This window comes from Vipera berus, assembly GCF_964194415.1.
Source record: "Vipera berus genome assembly, chromosome: 1".
NCBI classification, from domain to species: Eukaryota; Metazoa; Chordata; class Lepidosauria; order Squamata; family Viperidae; genus Vipera; species Vipera berus.
The window spans coordinates 262289281-262316076 of NC_138202.1; the positions used below are offsets into that span (position 1 = coordinate 262289281).

Below are 26796 nucleotides of genomic sequence, written 5' to 3' on the forward strand. Positions count from 1 at the left end.
CAATGACCAAGAGCATTCTTCTTACTGTATAAGGCTCTACCTGAAGATTTGTTGCTGATCCCATTTATTGTAAGATTGAAGGCTTTGATGACCTATCTATCGGGGGCATGTAACTTTTTATAAACTGGAGATCACAGCCTTTGACTGGCAGGCTATGGGGCCAGGGAGTCCAAGATTACAAAAAGAAATTGGGCATTACTGCGACAAATGTAAATTAATTTAAACATTACAATTTAGCTTTTTAATTAACTTGCAAAAAAGCCTGTCCTCTATATCTACTAAAGATTGAATATTGATTAGTGTTTTCCATGTACCATTTTTCAACTGTTAAAAAGAATTTCCAACTTTTTCTAAATTTGTTCAATTTCCTAAGGAAAAGCTAGTCTATATTGGTTCTGAATGGAAAAATAATGAAAGGAATATGATTAGCTAGTAATAATAAATGGATATTTTACTTCTTAACTTTGGTTAAGCACTAATATCGGTGATAAGAATAGGTTTTGTACTGACAGTAGTTGAAGTGGAATTAGTATGGTAAGGAGATAAATTATAGAAATCAGTCTGCAGTGACCCCACTGTGATTTCAAGAGAATTTTATTGGTTTAAGCTGCCAACAAAGTTAATTCCCTATGAAATGTCTTTTTCTCTCATTGATAAGGCTTCTTAAGAGCTTCATCTTAATGTGTCAGTAAATGAGAAGTTGTAGACTTAGAAATAGTCCTTGACTTACAACAGTTCATTTAAAGTTACAATGGCAATGAAAAATGTGCCTTATGACTGTTTTTTGAGTTACGACCTTTGCAGCATCCCAATGATCACATGATCAAAATTCAGATGCTTTGTGCCTGGTTCACATTTATGACCATTGCTGTGTTCCCAAGATCATGCGATCATCTTTTGTGACCTTTTGACAAGCAGAGTCAATGGGGAAGCCAGATTCATTTAACAACCAGATGACTAAATTATCAACTGGCAGTGATTCATTTAACAACTGTGGCCCGAAAGGTCATAAAATGGGGCAAAACTCACTTAACAGCAGAAATTTTGGGCTCAATTGTGATAATTATCTAGACCCGTTCCAATCGGGTTTCAGGCCCGGGTACAGCACGGAGACGGCATTGGTCGCTCTGGTGAATGATCTCTGGAGGGCTCGGGACAGAGGACATTCCTCTGTCCTTGTCCTATTAGACCTCTCGGCGGCTTTCGATACCATCGACCATGGTATCCTGCTGCGGCGTCTCAGGGGATTGGGAGGCACAGTTCTTCAGTGGTTCTCCTCCTATCTCCTGGGACGCTCGCAGTCGGTGTTGGCAGGAGGACAGAGGTCGACCCCTAGGACTCTCGCTTGTGGAGTTCCTCAGGGGTCAGTCCTCTCGCCTCTCCTGTTCAACATCTACATGAAACCGCTGGGTGAGATCATTCGTGGTTTTGGAGTTGGGTATCATCAATATGCCGATGATACCCAACTTTTCATTTTGACCCCAAACCACCCCAGTGATGCCCTCGATGTGATGTCCCGTTGCCTGGAGGCGGTTCGGGCCTGGATGGGGAGGAACAGACTTCAGCTCAACCCTGACAAGACTGAGTGGCTGTGCATTCCGGCATCCCGGGACATTCAAAATATTCCATCTCTTCTTATGGGGGGTGAGTCCTTACCCCCCGTGGATAGGGCTCGCAACTTGGGAGTCCTCCTAGATTCACGACTTACTCTGGAAGACCATATAGTGGCCATGACTAGGGGGGCTTTCGCCCAGGTTCGCCTGGTGCCCCTATCTGGACCGGGATGCCCTGTGTACGGTCACTCATGCGCTCGTGACCTCTCGCCTGGACTACTGCAATGCTCTTTACATGGGGCTTCCCTTGAAGACCACTCGGAGGCTCCAACTGGTACAGAATGCGGCCGCGAGAGTTGTCTTGGGAGTTTCCCGGTACTCCCATGTTACACCTTTGCTCCGCGAGCTACATTGGTTACCAGTTGTCTTCCGGGTGAGGTTCAAGGTTTTGGTTATGATCTTTAAGTCCTTACATGGCATGGGTCCGGGATACCTCGAGGACCACCTGCTGCCGGCGTCAACTCCCCTCCGCCCTGTGTGTGCCCACAGAGAGGGCCTCCTCAGGGTGCCTCCGGTCAGGGAATGTCGACTGGTGGCCCCCAGGGGGAGGGCCTTCTCTGTGGGTGCTCCGGCGTTATGGAACCAACTGCCGGTTGAGCTCCGGATGGCATCGGACCTTCGCTCCTTCCGGCGCGGGCTGAAGACACACTTATTTGAACTAGCTGGTCTGGCCTGATGGGGAACATTAGGGTTTTTTAATGGGTTTTTTACTGTTTTTATTGTTATCGTATTTTAATTGGGCATTTGTTTAATTTCTTTTTAATTTTTGTATTGTTATTTATATATGCCCTGTTAACCGCTCTGAGTCCTTCAGGAGAAGGGCGGTATAGAAATTGAATTAATAATAATAATAATAATAATAATAATAATAATAATAATAATAATAATAATAATAATAATAAGTCGAGGTCTACCTGTATTAGGTATTTTTTTTGATACATGCCTTCACCATCTACCCCCTTGTCATTTTCATGCAAGGAGGAGCTGAGTTATGCTTTCCCAGCCTCTATTAATGGCCATTTGTTTAGATGTTTATTGCTTTATGCTCTTATTTAAACAGATCCAGTGCCCAACCTGCCAATTTGTGTGGTGTTTTAAGTGCCATTCTCCATGGCACGAAGGTGTCAACTGCAAAGAGTTCAAAAAGGGAGACAAACTGCTACGTCACTGGGCCAGTGAAATCGAGCATGGGCAAAGAAATGCTCAAAAGTGTCCAAAGTGCAAGGTAAGAAGGCAGCGCATGCTCATTCAATACTCTTTGAAGTGCTTGAGCAAAGTCAATTAGTAGAACTAACACCTACCAAGAAACAAGCTGAGAAAATAATCCCTATCATCTGTTGACATTACAGCTCTTATCACCCTCTTTGTGTTGAATTGATGACTTTTAGAACAGTGAACAATCTGCTCCTCAGGAAAAGAAAACAGTTAAATAACCTTTCCCTCCCTCATTTCCAACTTTAAAAAAAAAGCTAAGATGTATTTAAATAACAAGTTCTGAGAATGTCTGGGTAATGATATTTGATAATGTATTTCTCTGTTTCAAGACATGACTGATCGGAAATTGGAGAAAAAGAAATTTCAACTGAACTTTTTGGATGAAATCTACATTTGGCAATTTTGAAAAATACTGCAGTTTTAAAAAAATATTAATGTTGGTTATTGATGAAAGGTGAATTGAATTGCCAAGATATGCCCCATGTGTCCTAAAGAAAGACCAGTGCAATGCAGTCTTATGTGAAAATGTTTTATTTTTAAAATTAAAACCATTTAACTATTTTGTTTTAAAAATTTTAAAAAAATTATGCCAATACTCGTTTATTTTTTAAAAAATTGCTTTTAACAGGTGAATTATCGTGTAGCTTAATTTCCCTATTGTACATGAAATGTCAATGATATTTTCAGGAATGAGCATCATCACATGAGTTTACAGATTGGCTGCTTTCTTCTGTTACTGAACATCTTGAAAAAAACAACCAAATCTTGCAAAATTTTAACGCCTAAAATTTTGAGGAGGTCACTGATTGATAGTTGCTTTCTTCCCCATAGGCAAGATTTCTCTGATCTGTGCTTTTAAACAAATAAGATGAATTGAAAAGTTGGAACATGCCAATTTATTTTGCAGAAGCTGTCCAAAAATTATTGAATCAGTGAGGCTTTTGCATTCATTTAAGTAAAATTAAGGCAAAATGTTTGCAAGAAATTGCATAAATAGCATTAAGGGAGTAAAGAGGAAAATAATGTCATTAAAGTAGTCTGAAAATAGAAGATGATTTTCCCTCGTTCTGACAATGCAGCCTGTATGCTAAATAGCTATTGTTTGATGCATTTACGAATAAGGAACTCAAAATCTGTCTGTAGGAATGAAGGGTATTTCAAGTTTCTTCCTTTGACAACATTGAAAATTCCAGTGAGAATGACCTTTCTACACACAACAAGAATTTTTATTGAGCAAACTTGGGCTTTATGTTCTAAGGGTGATAATATGCTACATGTTCCACGAACTGGTTCTGCTTGTTTTTACAAACTGCATATTCATTATATAAAACCAAAGTGGAATACATTTTTGGAACACTTCGTCCTGATTTGAAAATGACATTTCAGATTTCAAGCATTGTTTTCATATACATTCTTGGTGTTATTATAAATTAATTAATCTATTTGGTTACTGCAGAACAGGCTGTAAACCAAATGACTACTTCCTTCAGTTAGTTAGCAATCTGTATCTAGTCTGCAATTCTTATTTTTAATGTCAAGGCAAGGTTACTGTTTTAAAATTATAAGTTATGAAATTGAGTATTGTACAGAATTCAAGTAAAGGATTATTCAAGACTCTTTGCTACCATTTCTCAAACTTTAAATATTGGTACATAAAAAGGAAGTACCTTAGCTTTCCAGTGATTTGCTATAGAAAATATGGTAGCTAACAAAAGATATTGAATTTATTTGTTATTTTTGCATCATATTGTACTCTGGAAGGGGAAATTCACACTAAAGTGGCACTAGAATACCACATGCTATTTATCAAATTTCTTCAAAAGCTTTTGATCAAAATGAATAAACAGTTTACTAGCAAACATAATTTGTATCAATTTGATTATAACTTTCAAGTGCAATTAAAAATACTTTGAATATACTACAATTTTAAGGAGATGGATTTTAACAGTTGAATTATTTAGTTAAGTTATACAGCTGTAAATAATACATTTCAACAGATTAAACTTTAAATACATTGTGCAAAAATACTGCTTTACTAACTTACAGCATATTCTATTTTTTTATTTTTTATTTTGCTGTAATAGGGGATATTTTTCACAAATAAAATACCTAGAATCTTGATTTGCTTCTAAAAAGTAGAAATAACATTGGCACTTCTCAGGATTCCTTATGACTTTTTGTATAAACTCTATTGTGGTTATGCTTTGTTGATTTAAAACCATTAAGATAATCATGACTTTATATTTCTTAGTTTTTGGAATTTAATTAGCCCATTTTTTGTATGTTTTATTATTGTGAGCCACTCAGATTTTGCAACCACAGACACATAACATTAAATAGATAAACAACTGAATGGATTCGCTTAATAACCAAACATTAATAAACTAGAAATACAATCAATTAATAAGAAAAAATCAAAAGAACCAAGTTTTCCTTGAATTTTGGGGGGACATAATATATGTATTAAATGTATTTAATTATTTTAATATTCAAAATTCCAACCTTTCTAGTATCAGTCCCTATGTGTATCATGGAGTCTTTGTTGATGTCTGTGTACTGTGTATCTGGCCATAGACTCATACTGTTGATTACCTTCCAAAACATACCAATGGCACTATATAAATATAAACCTATGTCCAAAGACTTAAGCAGAGAGTTTCTCTAGCAACTGCTTGGTTGTTGGTCTATGGGATAATAACTTTTCTCCTTAGCTGGGAATGACAGGCTTGGAATGCTTGTTTGTGAAGTCTCTGAATTGCTGAAAAATCTTGTCAATTTTCTTGAATGTCTTAACTTTGCAGCATTTTAATTGTTTTTCATAGATTTAAGTTACATTTGTATCATTATTATAGAGCAAATAATTAGTCTCTTAATTTTATGAATTTTTGTGGCTTTAAAGAGTATTTTAAAAACCTTTATTACAGCAGCCTTTTTGCTTCTCCTATAAGTCTCTCTATCAATAAATTAGTAGCTTTCTTCAGAATTTGTTGGATGATTTGTCAAAAAACAATTGAGGTAATTAATGTTGTGTGGAATCTTTCTTTTTTAAAGCAATTATTTTTATCCTCCCTCCCACCTGTTTTACTGTTAAAGATTCATATTCAGAGAACAGAAGGCTGTGACCATATGACTTGCTCACAATGCAACACTAACTTCTGTTACCGCTGTGGGGAGAGATATCGCCAGCTTCGTTTCTTTGGAGATCATACATCAAACCTCAGTATATTTGGATGCAAATACCGCTACCTCCCTGAAAATCCACATTTAAGGAGATTAGTGAGAGGCTCTGTCTGTGGTAAGTGGGGTAATAAGATCTTTTGGAGAATTGTATCATCTATGAATTAATTGCCATTTATAGGAACCCCGGTGCTTATTCTTCATTAACATGTAGAATAATAAGCAATTCCTCTTCCAACTATAAATTTTTGTTCTGAACATGAGATTCATTACCATGGGAATTTCTTCCTAAAGTGTGTTTGTCAGGTTTTTTAATTCTGTACATCCTGAGGTTACATAAAGAATTGTACAAACGTGATTTGAAGTCCTTAACAGATACGCAATTAGATGCCGGTTATATATTTTGAGAATGTGACAATCTAGAGCAGGGGTGTCCAACCTTAGCAACTTTAAAACTTGTGGATTTCAACTCCCAGAATTCCCCAGCCTCCACAATAGAATGGAGAAATTAGAACTTTTCACAATCAGATCTGCTAACATAATGATGGATTTATCCTAATACTTTCTACCCATTTCAGACTTAATCTGTTTTTTAAAACAGATCTATAGAAAATAGAAAAAATTATATAGAAAATTATTTATGTGTGTGTGTGTGTGTGTGTCCTCTCAATTTTTTTAACAGAATGATATCATGATCTGAACAAAACCTCTGTACTTTGAAACTCATTCTTTGTAATAGCAACAAAACTTTTGGCAACTATGACACCTTTCAAGACTATTTAATTATTCACTTTATTATCACTTCTTCTGGAAGTAAAGTTGGCTGTATGGGAGCACCTCTCATACAGAGACAAGGAGATGGGAAGGACAAAAGAAACAATGGGTTCATAAAAATGGAAAATGTGTAAGCCTAGTTGTTTATTATTTTCTATAAGGTAAAATAATAAACAACTAGGCTTACACATTTTCCATTTTTATGAACCCATTGTTTCTTTTGTCCTTCCCATCTCCTTGTCTCTGTATGAGAGGTGCTCCCATACAGCCAACTTTACTTCCAGAAGAAGTGATAATAAAGTGAATAATTAAATAGTCTTGAAAGGTGTCATAGTTGCCAAAAGTTTTGTTGCTATTACAAAGAATGAGTTTCAAAGTACAGAGGTTTTGTTCAGATCATGATATCATTCTGTTAAAAAAATTGAGAGGAGACACACACACACACACACACACACACACACACACACATAAATAATACACATACATACATACATATATGTGTGGTGGGGGAGGGGAAATTCTCCTAAGAGCTTGATATGCAGGGAGTTGGGAAGAAGAACAATGCAGATAACGCACTTGCGGAGCGTACCCTTGAGCCAGGACTCGAACCGCATGACCACACAGCAGCATTGCATGGCAACAGGCAAAAAGGGAGGGGAAGAATCCCCAAAGACATTTGATGTGGGTGCACGTGCAACGACGAGCGCGCCAATCGCAACCAGAAGACCGGTCTGCGATTCCCCCTTGACAGCTGGCACCCAGACACAACCGCACTCCATGAGAACGAGTGCGAGGCAGCTCGAGATAATACGGCTGATCGAGGCAAATAGGCCAGTGATGCGTTCTATGAGTAGAGCACAGAAGCACCAGTAATATAAATGTGGTTTCACCTCTCCAGCAATCCTACCCTGAGAAAATTGGCCAACGAACTTTTGCTTGGATACTAATATGCCCGGGATTTGTATTTTTAATTTAATCAAAGTGTGTGTGTGTGTGTGTGTGTGTTTTAATGGAACTCTCATAATGTGTATCAGAATCAGTGCAGAATAGCTTTGTAGAACTTTTTATTTCTTTTACCCTTTTACTAGATCATGATGTCCATGATAAAATAATGTCCAATGTGAGCAGCAGAGTTTAAAATAAATAAAGTACACTGGGTGTTTTTAAAATATATATTAAAAAAAACTTTTAAGGGGGAATTTCTTGACAATTTTACTGCATTGTTGGAAGGATCTTCATTCTAGTGCTTTGATTTTATAGAGCTGCTAATAAATACTGAACATTGAGAAATGGGTAGAAAAGACAATATGTTAAGGAGACATATTAATAATACTAGTAGCTGGAACAGTAGTACATTTGGTCTGCCAATGAAACTCAATAAAATATGAAATAAATGTGCTGACCATTCCATTAAGCAATTACTGCAATGTTAACTGAATTATCAGTGGAAGCTATCATTCTTAGGTATGAGGTAGCTTGCCTTATAAATTGTAGGTGGATGAGGGAGTTTATTGAAAAGTTACCAAAAGGAGTTCATTGACAAATTACCAAAAGAATAAATTTCTACTATGTATTCCCTTTTCTGTATCTTCATCTGCTAAACTATAGGGTGGGGAACATAAAGAAGAAACATGCTTTTTAAAACTATTTGGCAAAGAACAAGGCAAAATGTTAACTAATTTCTTTTTGCCCAGCTGCTTTGAAACGCAAGATGCTCTTCCAAAGTTGCTGATGTTTTGGCCAAGATTGCATATCCCAGTGATAGTTTGGGAATTAGTAAAATGCAGTGCTTTTAAATGTATTAAGATATTAAAGCACTGCAGAATCTGATGGTGCATTACTGCTTATGTATTGTATTCAGAGGTAAAACAAACCACGGAATTCATTTCTTTATGGGGGAGAGGGAGGGAGCTACTTGGCATTCAACAGATTTTAATTGATTTAACTTCAGAAGAGATATACAGATGGACAGATTACTGGATGATCATGATTCCCTGTCCATACAGAAGCCTCTCTAATCAGTAGAAAATATATTTTTTAAAATGTCCAGGACTAAAGTTAATTTCTCTAAGATATGCATAGATATGTCTACACAGAACTAGAACAACTAACAAATTAAGCATTCTGAGAGCAACATTTCCAATGCTTATTGAAGTATTGTGTATATGTGTGTGTGTATATATATGATATATTGTTTGGAATTTTGATCTGGAATTACATTTGTTGTACTATGTTTGGATAAAGATTGCATTAAAAACCTACTACACTCGCACTGAAGCACTTCCAGGTTGAAAGGATTAGCTGGTGACCTCACCGTTGCCTGGGAGATGCCCAGTTGGGTGCTCCTTTCATGTCCCTGTTAATATGCCCACCAAAGTGGTATCTGTTTATCTACTTGCATTTGCATGTTTTGAACTGCAGGTGGACATACCGCACTTTGACACACAGTATGTATGCAAGATTTTTAGATCTTTTTTCCCTCAAATTCTCCCTTGTTATTTCACCACTGTGTGCATTTCATGCTTGTGAGCTGCTTCATAGTGAGTTTCTACACTGCACAACAGTCTGTTTCTGACACAAAAAAGCATTAGAGACATTGCATAATTTGCCTATTACTGCTATTGTAAATTTCTGGTCCAGTGGAGAATCCGCATTTGACCATGTTGATTCTTGGCCAAATTCCCTTGTTCATTAAATATTATTTCTAAACCAGTTAAGCAATTGTCTCTTAAATTACAGAAAACTCAGTTAGTTTAAAGCTGACAATAGATGAATCATTTGCAAACTGAAAATAGACTTGCTGCTGCAGTTGTATTGTTTGGGGCTGATTTTGTCATTGCACAAAATAAAGATAGTCTTAAGCCTAGGAATACCATTTAATGACCAAAATTACTGATGCCCATAAAGCACAGCCATTGCAAAACATCTCACTGCACCCTCCCTCCACAGTCAGATGACCATATTTTGAGAACTTGACAACTGGCTTGTATTTATGACTAGTTGCCAAGCACTGTACAATCATGTAATTGCCATTTGCAGTCTTCTCTGCCAGCTTCTGCAAAAAGCCAGTTGGGAAGCTCATGAGGAAGGTTGCAAGCAGAAGGGATGGAGAAGAGAGAAAATTCCTTGGGCTGCAGGAATAGAGCTGAAACATTTGAGTTTGAAAGGGCTTCATGCCAGGAGGATTTCAGCTCCACACAGAACTGAAATTCTCTGGCAAGCAGTATTTCACTCTCAAGGAACTGCCTGTCAGGAGGATTTAAGTTCTGTGCAGAGCTGAAATCAGCAGACAGCTCTTTTGCTCTAGCCGTTTAATGACCAGAAGATTGTTTAATTACTGCAACTGTAAGTGCCAAGATTGTGGCCATTGAGCTAAGCAGTCACATAGTGTTTAACTAACAATTGAGATTCTGGTGCTATCTGAATATGTATATTACCGTGCACATGCAAATGCATGTATACACACATCCTTAGTTTTGTATCTTTGTTCAAATTCTCTTTTGAAACACTTTTCTCAACTGTCTGGGTTATTACTTTTCTTTCCATAACCCTTAAGGAGAAATGGGCACATCCTATGTGCTTGTATACAGAGTCACTGGCAAGGAAAGCAAGGGATAGGCAAGCATGATACATGCATTTGCACTGTAAACTGCTAGTATAGGGTGTGAGAGACAGGCAAATTTTGTGAGTGTATTTACACATGGAGTTGTAGACATGAAGAGAAAGGGAAAGGAGAGGCTGATTTACGTCCAGAGTTATTAGCACAGAAAATGTCTGGATAGATAAAGAAGGTAGATCAGGCTAAGTAGGTAGACTAGGTACCGGTAGGTAGATGTCAGCCCACTAGGAAGTACTCTTATTGAGATTGTCTGTAACAGCAGAATCTTCCAAGTCTGCTTGTGTTGTACCCTCTCTCTCTCTCTCTCTCTCTCTCTCTCTCTCTCTCTCTCTCTCTCTCTCTCTCTCTCTCTCTCTCTCTCTCTCTCTCTCTCTCTCTCTCTCTCTCTCTCTCTCTCTCTCTCTCTCTCTCTCTCTCTCTCCCCTTCTCTCACACACTTTAACTCTGATGGACTAGGAAGGTGTCTGCTTGAGTTGCTTCTGACCACTCTCCTGTTTGTTAGATCTTAAAAGATGTTTCAACATCCTTTGTATATAGGAAAAAGTTATTTCATATTTCCATCAGAGGCATCTTCTCAATTCTCTAGAGCAGAGGTCCCCAATCTTTTGGACACCAGGGACTGATTATGTGGAGAGAGGTTTTTCCTGGACTGGGGGTTGGGGACCCCTGCTGTAGAGTGGTTAGATTAGGTAAACTAGACCAAAAACATCAGTTCCACAAGAAAATCAGAACTACACTGAGATTGGCTATAGTAACAGAATCTTGCAAGCCTTACAGTGCTTTCTCTCCCTTCCTTCTTAAACCTTAATGAATCAGAGAGATCCCAGCCTGAGCATCTTCCAGATAATACTTTGCTTCCCAGGATTTAAAGAATGTATCAGCTGTCTCTGTTTACGTAATAGTCTTGCATATTTGTCTCAAGGTCATCTCCCATTATCTGCAGAGATCAAAGGATAGTAGAGTAGGGTAATCTAGGAATTCAACCTTGATGTGTCAAATGCACATTTCTCTGATTTTACACATGGGTAGTGCTGTCATAAGCACTGGAGACAATTTTCATGTGGCTGCAATGAATAGTTGTGCTCCCCATGTCTATTTCCAAATTGAGTTTAATTAATTTTACCTAGATTTAAAAACACAGCAAGTTGGAATACCAAGAATCCCAAAATTTTATTTCAGTGCATTGGTCTTGAGCTAAAGTAGCCGTGACAACTGATTAGTATCAGCCCAAGTATAGTCATAAAATAAAAAATATGACTTAAATTTCTGAGGGCTGCGTTAATTTTAGGAAATTGTAAAACCATATTGTGCAGATCATTTGGAATCCAGTCTATGCACATACAAATGGGCCTAATTATTCAGCCCACGCTATTCTTAAAGATACGTTTTGGTACCCCATTCTCCCTTTTCATACTTTGGTGAAGGATGTGATGTTTACCAAATCTGAATAGAAATTGTATGTCTGAGTTAGTGGCATAATCACTTCCTCTGAACAGGTGAATACAGTTATAACTCTGTTAACATTGCCACAAGTACTTTCTTTTGAGTCAGGGGTGGCCAAACTGTAGTACATAAAATATACTCACGGTAGGCTTGCGCACACTAATCTCTGTTAACATGTTTTATTTTAATCAACTTGGAATGTTTGCTTTTTAATTGGCTATTTATTTTCTGCAGGCTTTTAATCGTGTCTCCTGTTTTCTGTTAACCTTTTTTCCCCTTGCTGCTTCTAAGTCTTCATCATACTTCTACCTATCTTTATATCTATTCTTGGCCTTTTAAAATAGAAAAATATTTATCTGATTCACAGATATTTTTATAACCAATAACTAGGTGTCCATCCATTCCATCAGTGTTCATAGTTTACCCTCTCACTTCCATAATTATTTTTGCATTAGCTGGATCAGCGATTCAGGTGTTTCAGTCTTTTTGATCCCACATTCAGGAATGGAATTTAAAATATTTAAGGATTTAAGATCTAAAGACCAATCACTGAGCTCGTGTCACACAAGTCACCCAGGATGTTGGGTCTTTTTCTTTTTGCCAGCGTACCCGTATATTATCTTTACCATTTGCAGAGGGGAAGTGAGAAGAATGAGGGCAAGGATGAAATCATTTGTGAGCATAAGTATTTGTTCACCATTCAACCCCTTCCAATTCTACTTGAGGCATCAAGTTATTCTGGAAAATTTATTCCTTTACCAGAATGCTATAAAGAAAAAAAAGGATTGTATTGCATTTTCTTTAACAACAACCAATGCATCTGTCCCACAGAATCAGATGACAATAACTCAGAGAACAGAGACTTTTATTAACTGTTTACATATTTACAATACAAGCTGACTTGCACTACTTACCAATTGGATAATATGTTATAAAACCTGGGCATTTATGTTACAATAGATGGAATGCAGGCTCTGATAAAAGCCACTGAGGGAAGTTTATTTTATCTCTTAACAGCTTTGTTCTTTGTTGCCTACTCTACTCTACTGTACTGTAGTCTATCCTCTGTGCTGTCTGCTAGCTTGTTTGCTTAAGAGTGGTGCTGTCTGCTTTTTCTACAACACAATGTCTGCCCCACAGGATCCCAGGAAAGAAAAGATAATAACTTTTTACATAAAACAATTGGAATGGAATGGAATGCAGTCAATTATGGGAGGGCATGTAGCAGAACATCAGTGACCATTTAAAATGGCAATGAGCATTTAAGACAGATATTGTGAAAAATATCAGCATGCTAAATGACAACAAACTTTTTGCAATGTAAACTTAACCTTAATTTTTCTAAAAAAATTATGAAGCCGTGATCACCAATAGGAATGGAGTAAAACACTTATCCAAAATTAAGTATTACACCTCATATGGAAGTATTTTTGAAGTCCTGTTACAACGTATATAAAAGGGGAAAGAAAAAGATAACGAAAGAATTAGTTTACATTTTACCAACTTTGATTGTTTCCTCTTTCAAAATAACTCACTGTGGCTGTGAGTTATGTACCATGTTCTTCTTTAATATGGCTCACTTATATTTTGTGTCTCATCAGTAAATTTAAACAATAAACTTGTAAGTGAACATGCTTTCAAACAAAACTCAGTTTTTATTTTCTAAGTATATTTCTGGGGTCTATGCAGAGCCCAGTAGCCTGTATTTCTGCCTGAAGCTGATACTTTTGTAATAACATGCCAACTTTCCACTAATTATTATTTTTAAATGGATGTAAAATAAATTGGTAAATCAAGTGACACTTGGCACCATGGTGGCACCATTGTGGCACCATTGTGGAACTGTGGATGTCATGTTGGAAATTCAGGCCATAGTTGGCCATCAAGTTAGATGTTTAGAGATTTTTAAAGTTTCTGTTATGAATTTATAAACTTTTACCTCTACACTTAGAGTCTGTTGAACATGCAAAAACTGCCCTTTTATTTTTTTAACACATATGCTTTCAGACATTTTCATTGTTAGTTTAAAGTTGGGAAGTACAGTATTTTGGAGAATATTCATTAAAATCATGATAATTAAAACATCAGCAAGTTCATTTATTGCACAAACTATTGTGGTCAAGCTCTGAGTGGAGTTCCATAATAGAAAAGTAAAATTGAAAGAATTAAGAGAGGAAAACAAAACTGCCAGAATCTAGTGGCAGTTAATTTTCTAGTTCAGATTTGGTCCTTTTACAGCCCATAGGCCACATCCAGCCCACAGATGGTCCCACTTTGACCATCTGGGTAGGGCAGGGTGCTGCCAGTCTCCACAACAGTCCCAGTTTTTCATATGCACCCAATGGGAAAATTAATTGCTTACCCGTTGTAGCCATTGAGTCCCTGAGGAAGAGTCCTACAGCAGCATTTGCCTACTGCAAGGCAAGAACCATACAAAGACTTTCTGGAACAGCCAACTCTTGGTTGAATGCCAAGCTGTGGGGCTGACCTCACTTTGTGCAAGAATAAATGTGCCACCCTGGAAAATGCTGCAAGGCTTCTGTTTGCAATAAAAGACTAATAGAGGTGGGGTTCTGGGAACTGTTTCAATATTTTGTAGCCCTGACTGATCCTATTAGGTACTTGGATTTTATGTACTTTTCAAAAATAATGACATGGAATCTTTTAATGATAATATTACAACAGTGGATTCCAAAGATGGATGGATGGAGAGAGAGAGAGAGAGAGGTAGACATATGGAATCCACTGTTGTAATATTGTTGTTGTTAGCTGCGAAGTCGTGTCCGACCCATCGCGACCCTATGGACAACGTTCCTCCAGGCCTTCCTGTCCTCTACCATCTTCTGGAGTCCATTTAAGCTCACGCCTACTGCTTCAGTGACTCCATCCAGCCACCTCATTCTCTGTCGTCCCCTTCTTCTCTTGCCCTCAATCTTTCCCAGCATTAGGCTCTTCTCCAGTGACTCCTTCCTTCTCATTAGGTGGCCAAAGTATTTGAGTTTCAGCTTCAGGATCTGGCCTTCTAAAGAGCAGTCAGGGTTGATCTCCTCTAGGACTGACCAGTTTGATCACCTTGCAGTCCAAGGAACTCGCAGGAGTCTTCTCCAGCACCATAGTTCAAAGGCTTCAATTCTTTGGCGCTCAGCCTTTCTTATGATCCAGCTTTCACTGCCATACATTGCAACAGGGAAGACCATAGCCTTGACTATACGCACTTTTGTTGACAGGGTGATGTCTCTGCTTTTTAGTGTGCTGTCTAGATTTGCCATGGCTTTCCTCCCAAGGAGCAAGCGTCTTTTAATTTCTTGGCTATAGTCCCCATCTGCAGTGATCATGGAGCCCAGGAAAATAAAATCTGTCATATTGTAATATTACAATAAATGAATAAACAGTAGATTCTGATTGTGCACTTTTACCGTCTATTAGTTTCTTTTCTTCAGAGAGAAAAGAAACCCCAAAGTGGAAGATCCCATAATTTCAAAAGACAATTACTTTTGGGTTTTATAATGTGTTTTGTAAAGAGATAATTACATATTGAATTAATAGTGTGATTTTTGGTCTTATGAGTCATTTTGAAATTTAATCCTAGGATAGTTTCTATTGAGAAGATAAGGAAAGTTCAGTTTTATTCCCATAACCTAGTTCTGATGAAGATGCACTTCCTTGTGTGCAACTGCAGTTAGCTCCCCAGTCTTTGGAGTTGGATCGCCCATAATTTGCATAAATTAATGATTTTTTTTTCATTAAGGGGTATAATTACTTTCACAAAAGGGAAAATATTTCAGAATTTTCTCATATAAGTTAACGGTATGCATATTCCTTAAATTTTTAATGTTTGTTTGTTTATTTTTATTAGTTTGTTTCCAGCAGAAATTAAAATAGCATGGGTTGAAGTATCTCACAATCTGTAAAAAAAATTCTATTTTTCAGGTGGGAAGTTACTTATTGCACCAATAATATTGGTTTTGGGACTGGTAGTAGGAGCTGTAGTTGTTCTAATAGGTAAGAGAAAAAAGGTATGTTTTGAATTACATAATTTTCAAACTCTGGAACATATTGAATTCAAGGAAATTATAAATGGGGAAAGAAAAATGGTTTCAGAGATATCTGATATTGAGATCTTGGAAATTCATTTAAAGGCACAATTAACTTACTTATTCTCTCTCTTTCTAATTCCTGAAATTCAACTTCCATTTATTTATAAATAACACCCTACAATTCAGTAACTGCACATTGGGAAGACAGATATTGATTATATTTAATATTTGCAAGTAACAGTTCACATAATTCATTTTAACACTGATTGTATTAGTTTGGATTACATTAGGTTTTCATGAATTGAAGGGATTCTGATCCACTGTAACGTCTCAGTGGTATAGGTAGATAATAATTTTTTTTCTGATTCTTCTTCCTCTTGCAACATACCTTTACTTTGTTTCCCAATAGATTTAGTTGAAACTGCTACCTTCTTCCTATCATTATATGAAGGTTAATTTTTTAAAAAGTCACAAGAGTTAGAACAGGTAAATTCAGCGCGAACCATTGACAACACTAATGAACAGCACATTTTAAAATTCTCTTTCGAATATCAGAAACTTAAAGTCACACTGAGTAGGTATGTTTAGAATTATGAGAACCTGTTACACATGTTGTATGTCACTCAGAGTCACACTGTCTGAGTTGGGCAGCCTTATAAATCTGGAAATGAAATGATAGCTTTGTCCACCCACAATGGTTACCATGCTATAACCGTATTTCAGAATCTACCTATAATTCCAATAAAGCCTATTGCTCTGATTTGTATTCATTTTCTGAGTAGATGGGCATACTTCCAGACAAATACTTTCTGGAGTACTTTCCCTAACCATTTAGAAAATACTTGCAAAGTACTTTCCCTAATCATTTTTACTTCCTTGGAAATAAAGATGATGCTGGAGGCTGGGCACTTTGTTTTGCAGCATGACAGTTTTGCTTTCTCTCTAGATTGTTTTTATTTTAAGATAAAATAAAAGTGGTGGATGCTAATAATGGTCTGTGGATAAATTCCACCTCCAGATGCCATGTCAGAGATCCCAGCTAAAGTAAAACCTGATTGTTACCCTGTTTAAAAAAACAAACCCTTGCACTTCATGTATTTAAAAAGGATATTGCTAGATCTTCAAAGACAAAACTTTAAAAAAAATCCAGTCATGAGGGGAAGTTGAGCGATTTTTTTGTACATTCTGTAAATTCCCCTTGCTTATTAACTGAAATGTTTACAGATTGTTTTCAAATGCCCAATATTATTTATTCCTAAGATTTTTTTGTCAGTGAATACTGTCCTTAAGACAGATTAAAGATATTGGTGGTCCTATAACACACTGCAAAATTCCAGAAACTTCATTTTACTTTTTGAGCTCTTTAAATTTTAATATGCTGTAACTAAAGAAGACGTTCTAGTTTTCAACTGGGTCTGTGGCAAAGAGTTTTTATTTTTATGTTATATTTTACAGTGTAATTACTTTTAGTATAGCATTTTCAGTTTTATTCCTGAATCATTATTTTTATTCATGCTTTCATGAATCCATGTTCCTCTCAGCTATGTATATACTCACTGGATGATTTTATGCTGGCTCCAGTTTAAGTCACAGGTAGTTATGAGCAGACTTTTCAGGAAAATGTGCTATATATGACCCTGAGCTCTTGAAAGAAAAGTGATACAAATCTGAATAAAACAGTATTCTAAAATTCAGTATTCTGAAGGAAGCATTTTCTTATTATGTGGCAACAAGTTGTTTTCAACTCCTAGCCAACCACACTGATAGATTTTCTCAGTAATGAACTATCCATAATCTATTTTTTTCAAGTCTCCCAATGGTGTACTTATTGCCCCTTAGAGTCCATTCACCCTGCCATGCCGCCTTGACATCATCTTCTGTTTCACTTTTCCCATCATCAGAGCCTTTTCCAGAGAGTTGGGTCTTCACATAGTATGTCCAAATTAGGATAACTTGAGTCTACTGATATGAATTCTGGAGAATAACAGTTATGTGTACTGTTACTGAATTTTTCTTGACTTCACCAGAGTACATTTATTCCAGCTCAAAATATAGTTGTGCAGTGATATTGTGGGCATATGTTTAAAATGCAATGATTTCTCTTGTTTTTAATAGGTTTATTTGTGTTCCCCATCTATTGCCTTTGTAAAAAGAAGAAGAAAAGACCACAATCAGAAATGCCTTGGTACGAGTGAAGAGTTGTGCAGCTGAATGGAGCTGATCCTTCAAGGCTTATGCAAAATAACAGCAACAGAATGCTGGTTAACTATCTTGATATCACAGCCCTAGCAGAGATTAGGGGCCATCTGCCATATTCTTATTGCACTGTACACTACTAAAGACAAGCCAGAATTCTGCTCATATCTGGGGCCTCAGACAGTTGTGTGTTTTTTTAAACTCCCAACCCAACTGCCTAAGGTTTAGTTCAGCTCTTCTTTCTTGAACAGCTTATATCTGCACTGTAAATGCCTATCTACTGATGAGCTCATGAACGGAGTATATAATTCAGCAACATTTCCCCCAGTTATTGACAATAATTCTGGAACTTTTACAGAAGCAATTTGAGTGAAGGTGACTTCTCTTCAGAGATTGGTCTATTGCTGGCAGTTTATTAAAAGTATTCTGTTAAATGACTGTTATGATCATCAACAGTATGACGATTGGTTCCACCTGGTGCTGAATGCAGTAATTGTCTTAGATGTGAAATTTTGCCTAATAATGAAACCATATTATTAGCTGCTGACAGATATCCAGAATCGGAATGAGAAATTATTAGAACAACATCAATACCTCATACTTTACTACTGTTTAAAAAGTTGGAAGCATTAACTTGGATGTTTGGGAGATAATGTCATCCATTTATAGTGTTGGATTGTGTAAGCAATTTACTCTAACTTAATTAGAGAAAGACAAAAAACTGATCTTTATGGTTGTTCTGTAGTGTCTGATGTAATGCAAGGTTTGTCATACATGTTCACACCGCAAGACAGTAGCATGATCATACCTAGTATGCCACAGAAAACAAGATGTTATAAAGAGCTAGGAAATGAAACAATCTTCCTTAAGATAGTTCTTCACAGTGTTCAGCAAAGTCCATTACAGAAAGTAATACTTTGCTCTGAAGAAATCTATGTTACATTTCCACCAAACTGTATCAGTTTGTCTAAAACTGTGTTTCCAGTTCTTACCTAGGAATATCTAGGAATGCCTGCAGTTCCAGAAAAGATTCTTAATATAAGGCCAATTAAAACCCAGTGCCAGTTTGTCTGGTTCTTCATAATGGTGAGGGAAAGATGCGGACCTTACTGATTTGTCTGCCATATCATGATTCATCCCTAAAAGTTGGGACGGATCATGACTACTGGGTGAAATCTCTATGTTTTTGTATTGACTCAAATACTCAAGCTTCTCTACAGTTCTCTGGTGTTCACCAAGTGTCATAAAGTAGATTATTATATACCTAAATTGGCTCATATACACATACTGAATTAAGTAATTGAGTTAAAAGAGTACCAGTAAAATTCTAAGTTTCTTAAAATCTGTTACAACAAAAGTGAATGATACATTTGAGTTCAAGAGCAGTTAGCTGAATAACATTTTTTTTCTTGTTTTGCTTTTAAAATAATAACCATTTATTGAATTTAAAATTTAAAATGATAATAGGCTAACATATTTAGGAATAAAAGTGAACAATTATTATTATTATTTAGTTTTTCTGTTGTGCCCAGAGTAACATAGAAGAAAACGTTGGGGAAATGGAGAATATGGTATGTAGTTAGTCCTTAGGAACTGAATTTTAAGTGTCCTTTAAGTCACTGAAATAGTTCTACTGTGAGAAGAAGGATCATTCACTCATTGAAGACCTGGAGCTTAAGTGCAATCTCTCTCTCACACATACGTTGTTTTGGCTTGGGTGAGAGAGGCCAAATCACCTTTTCCATTTCCATGAGTCAATGTTGTGACTTCCATTTGCATTCTATGGACAGTATGATTTAGTCTAAGGTACCAATAATTTCTTTTCGCTATTGGAGATCCTTAAAAAAGTAAGACAGTATTACTGAAAATGGCTATTTTGCAAATCTTTTGTTCTTGAAATCAGTCTATAATAATGCAAATAGGCTCCATGCATTGTACAGGAAGGGAACGTGTACACATTTTAGCAAAACTTCTTAAATGGAGCAGTATAAAATCAACTGTAGTATATAATCTGAATTCATTGTAGAGTTTACTTCATTGAAGTAATTTAATGTCTCTAATTTGTTAAATATGTTCACTTTAAATTCTGTTTTGCATGAGTCATTTTCTATTAATCCCAAATAATACCAACATTTGCTGCCTTTTCACCATTAAAATTAAACTGAGTCCCTAATGAGACATTGCATTTTAACATAATTTTTATTTATTAAAAAATAAGATTAGATCTGTTGAAATTAATGAGCTTTAAATTAGTTAGAACTACTTTAATCATTTTATTTCAATGGATCCGCTGTTAATACATATCTGCATTCAATTATATATCAATGTTTTTAGCTTGTTTAGTATGTTTTTCTTTTATTGTGTTTCTCAAAGTTGAATGTTGCCTTAAGAAACTTTTTTTAAGATTGTATACTTAATCCCAAATAATTGTTTTCTCAGGCCAAACGTATCTATTATCTTTGATTTACTCAGGGATTTTAGTCCTTCCTTATAACGTCAGATGCTTTTGTGAAAACATTTTTGTATTACTAACATTCAGACATCCAAGTTATGATTGGATTTGATATTTGTAGTCTGGAATACATTAAAGCAATGTCGAGGCTTCCATTTGATTTAAAAATTATCTTTTCCTACAAGTGTTTCCATATTTCCCCCCTTCTTTTATCATTGTGAAACATACTGCCTATATAGTAATTCTTTGGATTTTTGTCTAGAAACAGCAAATTATGTGCAAAGACAAATGTTTATCAGCTGGCCCATTTGGCTAGAATAGAATATCAGGTCCTGATAGAACAATCAGTGATTTTGCATACAGATTCTGCATTTGAAATATCAGGGTGGACCCTTATGAAATGCTGCAGTCTTTTTCATTCATGTTTGCACATTTGGGACCACATAAGATAATATTATTTATGGAAGTTGAACCTTCTATACGTGGATTACTTTCGCTGGATAAATGCATGTCTTTTTTTTTTCTTTAATGGCATCTTGGATATAAATTGAGTGGTATTGAAAAAGTTGATATATTAAAATAAACAAGACACAAATATGTATGCATATTATGCCTGTAAGAAATTTAAAATTGAACCTTTATTCCCATTCTAATTCTTAACTTTTAACAAAATATACTGCTTGAAGAAATATTTCAGTCAAATCCTGTAGTTATTCTTACTTTAGTGAATTAACCCCAAAATGATACTATCCCATAAAAAAGCATATGCATTAGAAGCTGTCTATAAAGCATTTATTAAAGTTTAATCTTTACAAATTGTACTTCAGTCAGCCTTAACTATGTATCTGTGAACATGTTCAATTTAACAAACATTGAATAATTGCGGATTGTTTCTGGGATTTTTCTGAATTGTTTTTTGACTATTATAAATATTGTGTTTCTCTTACACAATTTCTGGCTTGTTCTTTGGTGCTTTTCTGAGAAAAGTTATTCCAGTTTAAATTACTGTTGTCCCCCACGTCTCTAGCTTTTCCTTATTTATAGTAAGGAAATCATCTTCAATATTTTATTTATATATAATGTAACTATCAAAGCAAAAGACTTGAAATATTTGAATTATTTAAAAGTTTCATTTTTAGGGTATAATTCTTCTTTAGTTTGACAGTGAAAAATAGAAAAGCTTGAATGATATTGTGCCACTCAAGTACCGTATTTATCTACTATTCTAAGCTCCTGATTGCTATATAATTAACATGTCAACTCCAGGAAGATTAGATTATCCAGTGCTTTTTAAAATATATATTTGCCAAATAGAATTGTATTTACATTTAAAGTAAAATACTAAATTGCATGAGGATTTCATCTCAGTGGAGAAATTACTAACATTCTGGATCCATTTGATATTTAGCTTGTGTTTGGTTTCAGCAAATGGGCTATCTCTGATTGTAACCAACTACTGTGCTATTTTTGGACATTTTCAGTAAATGAAGTTACCTTATAAGAACCATAATCATATATATTATTTCTAGAGCACTTTCTTTAGAACTATTCATTTAATGCATTTACATTAATGAATAGAGTTTTTTTAAAAAAACAATGTTGTAGTCATATAACAGCACTATTCCCATTTCTTTACTAAGACATTCAGCAAATTATAAGAAATATGATCTCACTTTAGGTGGTGTTATGGTTGATATCTGTATTGATGCTTGCCTGCTTTTTTTCTAAAGATGATGCCATTCAAAATGCCATTGTTAAAAACAGAGGAAGCTGCCCTGTAATTTTATGGATCCAACATATTGAAAATATGAAGGTGAATAATTGAACACATTTTGTTTTACTGATGTTAATCTATAAAATATGTCAGGTAACCTTTTATTAAAATATACAGTTGTATATTTTAATAAATATCCATTTATACTTCCCTCCAATAGTGCTGACTTATGCCTTTAAAGGGCTTCTGAGATTATGTTGTCTTTCTGAATGTGTCTTAGTATCAAAATACACTAGATAAGAAAACCCTTCATTACTTGTATAGTAATTCTGTGGCATCAGATCTGATAGTTCTGATCAGCTCTATCTCATGAGAGGAAATTACTTCATTTCCCATCAAGAGATGTCAGCTACGTAAGTTGTTGCTTTACTCATTTGCTTCTCTGAGGTGTATTATTTTGTATGGCAGTAGGATCTGAACACAGAATGTTGCAAACTGTAGAGTACTAATTAATACGAGTTCATAGAACATTAATTTATACTTGCAGTCATATACAAAAGTTTCAAATACAAGGGAGTGAATGTCTTTTATTGCTGTGTGGCATCCATAATCTTTTTTTTAATGCATTGCCAATGTTATGTGCTATCTTCATAGCTTCTCTGTGTATCATTTCCAAATAAGTTCCATATGAAATCCTGACTATGTGAGAAGGAAAGGGGGTTTGTTTGTTTTAATTTATTTAAACAGCCTAGTATGTGTTAAAGTTACACTTGGACCTATATGTACTTTTGTGCTGTAATATATTTCATTTGATTATAAAAATCATAAAGATTATTTCTGAAAGGAAGTAGTGAACTAATTGACACAAACTAAATCTGAAATAGTACACTTCCTGTGGTAAAAATAAAATAAAAACATCTGTGTTCTTCCCATGTTTCAGAATCAATGTCTCTCTTTTTCTGTAATCTTCTATAAGAGTTTGCATTAAAGACTTTAATTTAGTGGCAGTTAATTTTTCCTGCCCCTTCTGTAGTTCCCAATATCTCTCACATCAGGATTAGCTTTCAGGAATACAGTGCTAGAAGAGGAAGGAAAGTTGGATACATCTGCAATTTTTTACCTCTAACCCATATTTTCTGTATAACATGGATGTGAGTAACATTTTTTAATAATACTGGGGGTTGTTAGAGACATGCAAAATTCCATTAAAGTGATTTAAAACCATGAAGAATGAATACTAAGCAGAGGTTTTGCAACCCTGAGTGTTAGTGAAATTTCTTGACCTTTAATGCAATTTGGGGTAAAATAAAGGTGAAATTTATTCAGTAAAACCCATTGAGATAAGAACATTTTACTTCAGAACCTCCCATCATCCACCCTTTTCCCTGGTATGAGAGAGAGAGAAATAGAAGACCAAGGTGGTCAGATTTAAAGCAGTCAAAAGAGCCAAGATTTTAGTTTCTCAAATGATAAAATCAGCTATGTTGCCTGGAAATTTTAAAGGTCCTCAGTCACAAGGAAATTGCCCTTTCCTGATAAAAAGTATGAACAGAAGGCAATATAATTATAGTTAGACCAGTGGGATATTTTGTTTTTCCAATGGATAAGTCCTCTTTGCATAAGTGCCTCTGTTCGGTAGGAAAATAACTGATCAATTTAGATAGATAGATGATAGATAGATAGATAGATAGATAGATAGATAGATAGATAGATAGATAGATAGATAGATAGACAGACAGACAATCATATATTACATTTGTTTCTGCATGGGTATGCATATGTTGACTTGAAAGATAATATGTAAGTAGCCACTAGATAACGGAATATAGATTTTTAAAAGTAGTTAGGTATATCCACATTTTGCTTAAAAAATATTTTGCATCCTAAGAGCAGAGGTTTATTCCTTTCCATCTCCTGAATATCTTGGTGCTTTATATATGTCATATTTGAATATTTACCTAGAAATATTCAGTAAGATGTTTTATGTGATCCCATAAATTTTCCTTACCTTGAATTTGAGACTTTCATATAGTTGTTCATATGGCTAGTATCTCTTCTGAAAACTCAAAATATTCCATCTGTATTTTCATAATACTAAAGAACATGGACAAAAGTAAATTTGATAAGTGTTACTCTTCCTATTCCTTGTTATACCCTCTTAATCCAAATTAAACAATTCTTGCTTTCAGCATAAAATCACCTTTTTGCATGGAAGTTTTAGAAGTAAGCAACTTATCAATAATATAGTGTACATTGCATAAAATTACTTCCAATCCTCCATTAAGCCAGATAATGGAGAAAATGCTTCATAAAATGAGAGAAATTGTAGCATTGCAGTATGACACGCTGGCCTCTTTCAGCATCGTTGCCACCCATGAACCCACTATATCAATTATTTTTTCATAGTAGTTGTACATGAAGAAAAACTTGCCCTTCTGAAGCATAATTATTCATAATCCAAAATCTAGAGTTTGCAAATCCACTAAATACTAGAGGCAACATACTATATTTGTATTTATTGAAATCAATCCTTGCCCATGCCATCCTATTTTTATTTATAAGAATTAACTTGATGGCTCAGGCTGAAGCTCTATTTAGTCCAAGAGTTGTTTTCTAATATTTAATACTTTTGAAATACAAAAGACAGAACATAACACAATAGTTATTACTTGTCCCCAGCATATTAGCAAACTGCTTCTTTAAAGGGGGTCCCCATTTAGAGATTCATGGCTGTTATCAATGGATAATAGCCATTCAACTTTTATGACAATGATTCAGCTATAGTATTTTAGATACAGATTTAGCATATTAAAAGGCAATATAGTTTCTAGGCTCAACTGTGTTTCAGCTTTGTAATGTACAGTATTTCACTAACAAATTTGAGGCAATATTTTCCCAGTATACTTCTGAACATTTACATTGGTATGCCAGTGGCTATTAATTCTTGTTCATGTTGTTTGAAGCTACATCCAAAATGTTTTATATTGTTCTTAGCAAGTGCCTTTTGGTTTAAAAATGGCCTGTACAGTTTCTTTTCTATACTGCATATGTACTACGTTTATTGAAATAAACATGCCCTGATGAATGTAGACCATACCCTATTGAACAATATGTGGACTATGCATGCACATATATAATATTCAAGACACAAAAGGAAAGCATTCTGCTGCTAATGTATGTCCTGCTGGATGGGACTTCTAACACAAAGTGAAGGTTTAACTTTTAAAAAAAAATTGGTTTCCATACAATTGGTCAGTTACAATTGTGTCTTTCATTTTCTGTTTTTGAAATTGAATGCTATTTATGCTGTAAGCAACTCCAGTAAATTGAGTGTTATCAGTAACAGCTGATTGAAGGTCAGTCATAAAGAATACTTTTGTTTTCATTTTCCATTGATCTTTAAGGCCATTTGTGCTTAAGATGAGGAAAAAGTCATAATACATAAGTACACTCCATATTAATTTGATCCAAAAACTGTATACTGGGCAAGCAAGATATGGATATTTATGTGTTGTGATATTAATAGTGTTTTTTAAAAAATTGCACACTAACTTTCATAGCAATGTTAGCCTAATAAACCTTTTAAAAGAAACCACTGATTTGTTGCCTGTTTCATTGGGTTGATTTAGTTTTCACCATTTTTTAATAAGAAATTATTACGAGTTAAGTTCATCACACATTGTGGAGTACAATTTCAGTTAATTGTTAATATGCCTAATATGCACATGAAGTTAAATATTTCTACTTTATATAGTATAAACATATAAGCATTCTAAAAATGTATTTTCCTTTCTCAAACTGCACAGATTCAAAGAAATATAGAAATATGGATGCATTCTTATGTTTTACTGTTGCAATCTGAAATAAGTATAGAACCATATTTTTATTTTCTGCTTATATTTTTCTGTGTGTAACTCTTTCTAGTAATTCTTTGACAAGGGTAATTGGACCATACAAAACTGAATGAAGAAAGCTTTAAGACAGCTGCATCCTTTTGAAGGCTGTCCATAGTTTACTGCACACGGGTAGAGCCAGGGAAAGCATGCATGCACTTGGGACTTGCACTTGCAGTTAAGTAGCTATGCATTCTTCACAAAGGATGCAGCTCCTTTAATAGTCTGAGTATGTTTCATTTGGGCCAACACACTTTGCAGAGCACCTCTCTTGAATACTTTGCAGAACCTTACTGATTAATAATAAGGTCTGCAATAAAATTCTAATAATATTCAGGTGAATACAAGTGGAATTGGTGGTGCTAATAGTGTACTGAGCTCAAACAATTTTGTATAAATTTTCCGTTTATAATCAAGCAAAATCAGGGATCTAAGCAGCCAAGATTGATATATGTGATCTGTACTCTAGTTTTATGCACTTGGAAAAATCCATAGATATGTTTTTTATATTATATTGATACCTCTTCAAAACAAGATTACTTTAAGATAGGTTATTGATCATTTTATTTTTCAAGAGCACAACAGATAAAACTAGACATCCTTTTTATGATTGCTGTCTTGTTATTTTATGGAATCTGGAAAATTGAGGGAAATGTCCAGAGA

The 26796-nt window shown here is 35.3% G+C and overlaps 1 protein-coding gene across 1 annotated transcript in view; it reads left to right on the top strand.

The window, feature by feature from the left end:
• The window catches only part of RNF217 (ring finger protein 217), a 56808-nt gene extending 33385 nt beyond the window's left edge, over positions 1-23423 (top strand). Inside the window, exons 3-6 of the mRNA XM_081324598.1 lie at positions 2674-2838; positions 5922-6123; positions 15772-15843; positions 17994-23423. Coding sequence (XP_081180724.1) covers positions 2674-2838; positions 5922-6123; positions 15772-15843; positions 17994-18073 — 519 coding nt within the window. The 3' untranslated portion in view covers positions 18074-23423. The remainder of the gene's footprint in view (positions 1-2673; positions 2839-5921; positions 6124-15771; positions 15844-17993) is intronic.
• The last annotated feature ends 3373 nt before the right edge of the window (positions 23424-26796 follow it).